General features: G+C 45.3%; 1 protein-coding gene across 1 annotated transcript; it reads right to left on the reverse strand.

Annotated features, from left to right (window-relative positions):
- Window positions 1–4,630: 4,630 nt before the first annotated feature.
- Window positions 4,631–8,329, reverse strand: SOWAHA (sosondowah ankyrin repeat domain family member A). Its single transcript, XM_075010084.1, has 2 exons — window positions 8,267–8,329; window positions 4,631–7,698 (listed from the first exon to the last, which is right to left on the reverse strand). The coding sequence occupies exons 1-2, from the start codon at window positions 8,327–8,329 to the stop codon at window positions 6,100–6,102; spliced, it is 1,662 nt and encodes a 553-aa protein (XP_074866185.1). The 3' UTR covers window positions 4,631–6,099.
- Between the last annotated feature and the right edge of the window lie 365 nt (window positions 8,330–8,694).

An 8,694-nucleotide genomic window follows, 5' to 3' on the forward strand; every position in this document is an offset into this window, starting at 1 on the left:
GCTTTCCTGGGACAGATGCACTTCTTCAGGCTACAGCCATACCAGAACAAACTCAATATTTAAGGCACAGAGAACTAAAAATAGTAATCAAGGTTGACAAATCAGAAAAAAAATTATCAATGTGAGCAAATCAGAGAGTTGGGGGAGGGAGTCAAGAATTAGATTAAGCCAAGTATACAACAGAGCCCCTATAATGACCCAGAAAATTCACATCCCGGTTCAAACTATGTGTTAATGTGTCAAATTTGAATATAAAACAGAGTTCAGCAGCCTCTCTTTCAAGACTGTTGTGAAAATTCCTCTTCAGTAAGATGCAGACTTTTAAGTCATTAACAGAATGGCCCACTCCATTAAAATGTTGGCTGACCGGTTTGTGGATCAGAAGTGTTTTTATGTCTGTTTTGTGCCCATTAACTCTTGTCTAAGAGAGTTTGAAGTCTGTCCAATATACAAAGCATCTGGGCATTGTTCGCACATGATGCGATATATGATGTTCGTTGAGGAACATGAGAATGTGCCCATGATTCTGTGAATAACCTGGTTAGGTCCAGTGATGGTATCTCCAGAATAGATATGTGGACAAAACTGGCAGCGGGCTTTGTTGCAAGGAAAAGTTCCAGGACTGGTGTTCCTAGGGTATAGACTGTGGCTGTTGGTGAGAATCCTCATGAGGTTGGGAGGTTGTAGGAGAGAACAGGCCTGTCACCCAGGGCCTTCTGGAGTGCGGCATCCTGATTAAGGATAGGTTGTAGGTCTTTAATAATGCGTTGCAGTGGCTTGAGTTGGGGGATGTAGGTGATGACCAGTGGTGCTCTGTTCTTGGCTTTTTTGGGCCGATCTTGGCGTAGCTGCTCTCTGGGTATTCGTCTGGCCCTGTCAATTTGTTTTTTTATTTCTCCTTGTGGGTAATTCAGGTTTATGAATATTTGGTAAAGATCTTGTAGTTTTTGGTCTCTGTCAGAAGGATCAGAGCAAATGTGATTGTACCTAAGGGCTTGACTGTAAACAGTGGATCTAGTCATGTGTGCAGGATGGAAGCTAGAAGGGTGTAGGTTAAGCATAGCGATCAGTGGGTTTCTGGTAGAGTGTGGTACCAATCAGGCCATTCTTGATTTGTACTGTAGTGTCCAGGAAATGTATCTCTCACGTGGAGTAATTGAGGCATAAACTGATGGTGGGGTGCAGATTGTTAAAGTCTCTGTGGAATTCTTCTAGAGTCTCTATACCATGGGTCCAAACCATAAAGATGTCATCAATGTATCCTAAGTAGAGGAGGGGCAATAGGGTACAAGAGCTGAGGAATCATTGTTCCGGGTCAGCCATAAATATATTAGCATATTGTGGGGCCATGCGGGTGCCCATAGCTGTTGCACTAATCTGGAGGTATAAATTGTCCCCAAATTGGAAATTATTGTGAGTGAGGACAAAGTTACAGAGGTCAGACACCACATTGGCTGTGGTGACATCAGGGATGGTATTCCTGATCGCTTGTAATCTGTCTTCGGGTAGAATATTAGTGTACAGAGCCTCTACATCCATGGTGGCAAGGATGGTGTTGTCAGGAACTTTTTCGATGTTTTGTAATTTCCTCAAAAAGTCAGTGGTATCTTGGAGATAGCTGGGAGTGTTGGTGGCATAGGGTTTGAGGAGGGAGTCTACATAACTGGATAGTCTGGTGGTAAGGGTGCCAATACCCAAAATGATAGGCCATCCGGGGTTCCCAGGTTTGTGCATTTTGGGAAGTAAATAGAATAATCCAGGATGGGGCTCAGACGGCATGTCTGGGTGAATAAGGTCCCAAGTAGCAGCAGGGAGTTCCTTAGATAGTTGTAATTTCTTTTAGAATTCCAAAGTGGCATCAGAGGAGAGAGGTCTGTAAAATTTGGTGCTGGAGAGTTGTTGGTATGGGCATTGCACAGTAGAATGAGATTGTTAACTCTGGGTAAATGAACTCAATGTGACTGTTTTTCTAAAATGTTACTCTGGATCCTCATTTACATTTACAGTATATAACTAATTGTATTGTCAGAAGATGCTAAGGAATAGTCAGCTACCTGCCTTCCCTGTATTTTGAAGCATTTATTAAGGCACCATAGGCCAAATATGACAGATATTAATTAAGGTGAAGTTCAGTGGAGATTTTGCCTCAATAGGGATTGTTAGCTTTGACCCCAGAGTAATCTGAAATAATGGAAAATTATAAAATCCATCTGCTTACAACTTCAAAGGGCAAGATTCAGAACCCAAATAGAAGAATAAAACTGGTACAACCTTGATCATTGCCAAGAAACACGTCTTTCTGGTTTGTTGGGAGTTAATGCTATGTGCCCTTTACAATCTCAACTGTACAACACAAAAAAGAATTGCAGAACAAAAGAGCCATTGGTTTGAATCCAAGCTAGAATACCCTGGAATTCATTTCCATAGAATTGCCACATGTTCATTCTTAATAGCTAGGAGTATTGTTTGTGCTTGCGGAAGTCAAACGATATTGGGAACATTAACCAGTGCTAGGGTAATTAGCATTTATGTACTAAGAAGATAGCTATGACCTAATTGAGTCAGCATATCAACTTGAAGTTCTGGCCAGCCACTCCTATCTATTTTATACGTTGCAAATTCTTTGCTGTTTGTTTTGCAAGGTGCCTTGCCAGGTGCTTGACACACCCTGAGTATGGTCCAAATGAATTATACCACCACCACATTGCCTTTGTCTTCACTGCAAAAATACAGCACTTTTTTTTTTACTCTGAGCTAGCTAATTCATTGTAAAAATCTAGTGGAGAAAAAGCAGTTTGCATTTACCTACATGTAGAGAGTCAAGGTCAGCCTACACGTGGCGTGCTTTGTCTCCACTTGGATTTTACATCAAGACCCCTACACTGATATATACAAAAAAAAAACCACACACAGACCCCCATGCCCCCCCTTTTTTTTTTTTTTTGCATCAACGATACAGCCACCATTTGTTGCTTTAAGAAGCACATACTGCAAGGCTGCTTTTTATCTGCAGAATATGAAAAGGCACTTCCTCCAAAACCCTATCAAAGATTCCAGTGAAGAAACATGAACATGGATTGAGTTTTATCACTTAGCCTCAGAACTAGAAAGGGCTAAGTCACTCAAGTGATAATTTTCATGGATGAAATATGTGCTATTTTTACTAGCTGAAGTGCCTTTACTTTGCAACATGGCTGCAATGTCTCAGGCTTTACAGTGCCCGAGGCTGAAGGAACAGACAACATATTTGTTGTCTGGTGGTCTACAAGCTTATCTTAATAAAGTTGTATAGGGTTATGTTGTATTTACTGCATGAGTTTTTCATCAGGAGCAATGAGGGTTTGATTTGCGCTTGTAGCGTACCAAGGCTCGTATCCATCATATTGATTATGTTGGCTCTAACAGCTACACATCCACTTTGCTATTTTTTTGAATTCTACCGCTGTCAAATTTAGAAACCATGAAGCACTTGGCCATTAACCTTTGCTTACCCATTTGATTAGCTCACTACCTGAACAGGTCTCATCCAGAACAATCCATTCTCCTTTTATATAAGCAGGGCCAAAGCTGTACCTGGAATCAAGAATTCCTGTCGGGATGAACGTAGCCTACTCCATGTAGTATTTAGAATGAGGGGTGATGGGGAAAGAGAGTAAGCTGATTCTTCCAGTCTGCACTGGTAATGTAGTTTGCAGAATGTTCCAACAAAGCCTGTTATGCACACAGAAAGAGGAGGATAGTAGGTTTAATCCAAGGCTGAACTCAACATTCTAAAGGTTACTGCCTTGCAAAGAATTTGAGAGTGTGTAAGTAATGTGGCATTGCAGAAACTAGACTGGCTCATGGGGATTTAACAAGGCGAGCAAACACAGTTATACCATCAGCTTTGTCCAGTTCTGGCTGAGCTGCATGCTAGTTTTTGAATAGCTTCTATTTTGAAAGAGAAAATTATTGTGGTCCAGAAGACTGGTCTGGATCCTGTTCCCACCTCTGCCCAAGGGCCTTAATTCCCTCTGATCTTAGGCAAGTCAGCTGATTTCACCCTGTTCGTTACACTGGTCCAGTTCCTCAGCTGGCATGACTTCATCACTCCAAAGTCAATGGACTTCAGCAAACTTCAAACCAGATCTAAATCCACATCTGCCCCTCCATTTATTAGAGGATAGCTCCCTAATGTAGCAAAGAGACTTGATAGCTGCTGAAGAAAAAAGTACAGCAAACTCTTTCATATCTAGCAGCCCCAGGACTGGGAGGTTGCCAGATATTCAAATATTCTGGATAATAGAGAGATATACCTAACAGTGCATCACAACAAAGGAAAACATGATTAGATATTAAGAAAAACAAATGTGTGCAGCATACTTTACAACAGTAGTACTGTAAACTTATACTGTACTTCTTTGTATTTACTTTCACCATACAGTACTTAAGGAAAAGTTAACTAAAATTCACTTATGCTTAAAATGCCAGTTATCTGAATGTTCCAGATGATAGAATGCCAGATATAAGAGTTTACTGTACTACATAAATACAAATCTAATGACCAATTAAGTCCCCTCTTAAGTCATTTAGGTTCACCAAAACCTTTGAAACTAAGTCCAAGTGCATGATTGTATACACAGAATCAGACACATTAAGAAGTTTTATTTACTTTTAACCTATTTTAATACATAACTTCTGAGTGGAAGTATCACATGGCACTAAACCCAAAATTTACATGCTCTGTGGAATTACATTTTGCACAGTGTAAAGATCAACACAGAAAAAGGCAAGAGGTTTAAAAAGGTTTTACACATTGTTTTAGTAGAACAAAAAGCAGTCAAGTAGCACTTTAAAGACTAGCAAAATAGTTTATTGGGTGAGCTTTTGTGAGAGGTCATGCAGGCATTTTGTTATGAAATACCTAACCATAAAAGCTTTGTTTTATAATTCTTTGTTATAACTGGGACAAACGCAGCAGTTAACATTTGTAGGACAAGCAATACACAAAACTAATCACTTAAATTTGTTTTTCCGGGTGGCAAGCCAGATATAAAAAAAAAATCTTCTAGACTGATGAAAATTTCCCTGTAGTTGTTAGGTCTTCACCTAAATGTCCCGCTATATAAAAAGTCTGTTAGGTTATTTTAAAGGTGCATTTGTTAAATTACCATCACATTTAAAAGTTCACAGTATTATCAAAATAGGTGGTTGGTACCATCCGTTTTGTGGTCAAAGTTTTGTTTTTTTTAAAATGCTGATGTCAACAATGGTAATTAGCATTTAAACTGAGGTAGACAGGTTAATGTTCCAATTGGCTAGGCTTGCTTTTCTCATTGCATAATTTGTATTCTATATGTAGTAAAATATTTGACAACAATTAGAATAGTTGCTAGTTAACATTTCTAGCACAGAAGTTTGCTTTTAAAACGTTAGAGCACTAAATAATCTTTAAAAGATTCTTCTATGTCATCTATTTGTTACCAAACTAACGGGAATTAACATACAGAATTATGCATCTTCCTAAGCAACTTGTTATTTAAACCCACTTAACAGCCATTTAGAAGCAGATTTGATCTATCTTAAAATCAGGATGTAAATAAAACGTGCAACAGTACCTTACCCTACTCCTACTCTCCAACTTGAAATTACAAATTCACTTGAAGAATTTGTAGGTTATATGTTAATCATTGTAACCTGTCCACACTCATAGAATTTAAAAAAATAAACAAATAAAAAAAATCAGGCATTAGGCATAGAGTTAGGGAGTCTTTCTGGATTAAATTAACACATTGGTACATAGGTAAGAACAGTATTTTAAAAAAAGAATGTTTACCATGGGCCTGAACCAGCTTTGTTGAAATCATATGGAAAAAAACCTAATATTGACATGAAATGAGATGCTGGATCAGTGGACCCATTAAACAACTTGGAAGGAAGGAGGAAGAAAAGACTTCTTCAGTGAAACAAGACCAGGGCCTAGATCCTCAAAAGTATTTAGATGCCTAACTCTCATGGATTTCTATTGGAGTTAGGAGCCTAAGCATCCATGAGGATCTGGGCCCAAGAAATCTCCTCTATGTTATTTGCATTACAACTTAGATTTCAAGCAGGCAGAGACTAATGACTGAAGAAGAGCTCAGAAACTGGTCTGCGTTTCACTATGGCCTCCTCCTCCTCGTCCTCCACTGCTTCAACAAGAGAAGAATAAGATGGGAAAGTCCCCCTAGTCTTGGGCTTCTTCCTTGGGCCTGAAGATGCACTAAGGAGCTTATTTAAGGAAGAAGTCTTCTTCAAACCTCTGGTGAGATCATAGAAGGTCATGTCGTCAGACAGAACGCCAAGGAAGGTGCTGGTGGAGCTCAAGATAGAAGCAGCAATTTTGGGATTTTTCTTGGTGGGAAAGGCCTGTCCAGCACTGTTGTGAAGATCAGGATCACCCAGCAGATGGCGAACTGCGTAAGACGACCCTTCCTTTAAATAGTGATGTGGCTTTTTCCCGCTGTAGTCTCTGAGATTAACCTTGACATGGTATGTCTTGACCAAGGTGGCAATGACTTCTTCTTGGCCATGTATGGCAGCAATGTGGAGGGGAGTGTAACCCCCGTAGGACCTGGCGTTCACATCGATGTGAGTGCCCCCCTTCTCGGCCACCTCAATGATCTTCCCCACCATGTCACAGTTCCCACTCTTAGCAGCCCAGTGCAGAGCCGTGAAGCCAGAGATGAAGTCCCGTCTCCCTGCCAGACTGGCGTCGCTCAGCAAGAGGCCATGAAGGCGCTGGGACCAGTGGCCAGCGGCGGCTTTCACCAGCCATTCGTGCTCCCCGGATTCCAGGGGAACAGCAGAGGTGCAGCCGGCTTCTTCGCTCACTTTCTGAGTCTTGGACACCCTTTGCAGGCGGGGCGACCTGGCCCCAGCCTCCTCCGCCTGCCTCCTCTTCATGTGAGGGGACCGGGGCCAGGAGAGCTCCGGGGCCCCCACCTGTAGCCGGTCTCTGGCCCCAACCGGCTCCTCCTGCCTGGGCAGCTCCTCGGCCCCTCTGGGCGCCTGCGGGCAGCGCACGGGCAACATGAAGGGCTTCTGGGGGGCCTCTCTCCTGGGGGGCCCGGCCACCGCCGGGGGCAGCGCAGGCGCCTCGTCCTCCTGGCTCTGGAACAGCTCCCTCAGCTGGGACACGGGCTGCGGGGGCGGCGGGGGGCTCCCTTCGGGGGCGGGGGGCGGGGACCCCTGCCCGCCAGGCTCCCCCGCCGCCTGGCCTCGGAGCTTCTTCCGCAGCACCACGCACTTGGCCCCGTCCACCTCCCGCACCACGGCCACGCTGTTGACCAGCGCCGTGAAGCGCTGGCGGCGGGCGGCTCGTTCCTCGGACTCGCCGGCCTCCAGCAGCGGCTTGAAGCGGCTCCGCAGCTCCGAGCTCCGCACCTGCCCGCCGCCCTCCCGCAGGAAGCCCAGCAGGGCCTCCCGGCTCGGCTCCGGCTGCGGCTCGGCCATGCCCCGCACCTGCCCGCGCTGCCTGGCCGCCGCGAGCGGGGCTGCCTGGGAGTTGTAGGCGGGTCGCCACGCACCTGGGCTTAACCCTGCGGCGCCCCCTGGGCCGGCCCGCGCCGCCGCGGAGACTGCCGCCCTGCCGGGCCGCGCCACCGCTCCGCCGCAGCCTGAGCCGAGCGCATGGCGCCGGGCGGGGGCGCCTGCAAACCCGAGCCGCGCGGGGGGGACCTAGGCGCCCGCGGGGACACGGCGTCAGCGGCGCAGACGTCAGCGAGCTCAGCCCGGGGACCCCCTTCGCCGCCCCCGCCTCCCAGGTGGGGAAATCGAGGCACGGGGCACGGGGGCGATCCGCACACTGGCAGCTCCCGTTGCTCGAGCCCTGAGTGACTCCCCTCAAGACCCGCAGTAGGGCCACTCCTGCAGGTGGCTCCTATGGGGCGGGCTGCACTGAAAGGTCCCCCTTGAGAGGGGGCGCCATTAAAATAGCGCGGATGGCAAATGAATACAGGGGACAACTAAAGAAAGAACAGGACCAGGTTGGGGGTCAGAGGGCTAAAATAAGGTGGCCGGAGGGGGATGCTGGCCGGAGAGCCCCATATAATGCCCACTGCTCCTTGAAGGTGTGGGGGAGTCAGCAGATGCAAGTGGACAGAGCCCTGTACCAGCCCAGGATCTGGGCCTTTGCAAAGAAATCAGCCCTTTTTGGCTGGCTCTTTACTTGCAGGGCTGTAATGCAAAGGGGAAACGTATGCTCACAATTTGCAAAACAGGAATTGCTTCGGCTGTTTTGAGTTACCTGAGTGTATGGGGGAGGTGGTGCAGAGAGCCCCTTTTCGGTATTTTTAAAATAATGCTTCATTATTATCCAGGGAAGTGCAGCCATGGGAATACAGTCCCTCCAATTGTTTTACCAGTGCCTGCTACCCAACACGACAGAAGAGATAAAAAGTAAAGATATAAGGGCTTGGTCCTGAGAGATCCCCTGCAGTTGCAATTCCCACCATCTAACCTCAGTAAACACAACTCCAATTTCATGCGCTCCATTAACTTTCAAAGCTAATTGAGCGAAGTTATGTCTCAGAACTTAGTTCCACTGTTCCAGTCAAGTGGAGATTGCTTGGACTGAGTTAAAGGTTTCATTGATTTACTACTGCTCCCAACTTTCTAAAGTAATGCTTTTTGTATCCATTATTATCAAATCAATGACACAGCTTTAGATATAAT

Source organism: Carettochelys insculpta, chromosome 15 (genome assembly GCF_033958435.1).
Source record: "Carettochelys insculpta isolate YL-2023 chromosome 15, ASM3395843v1, whole genome shotgun sequence".
Lineage (NCBI taxonomy): Eukaryota > Metazoa > Chordata > Testudines > Carettochelyidae > Carettochelys > Carettochelys insculpta.

What these genes read in the sequence shown, in the direction of transcription:
- SOWAHA (XM_075010084.1), bottom strand. Translation starts at nt 8,329, where the DNA reads ATGAAGCATTATTTTAAAAATACCGAAAAGGGGCTCTCTGCACCACCT. An exon ending in CACCTCCCCCATACACTCAG is followed by an intron (nt 7,699 to 8,266) that starts GTAACTCAAAAC and finishes GCGGGCGCCTAG; the next exon opens with GTCCCCCCCGCGCGGCTCGG.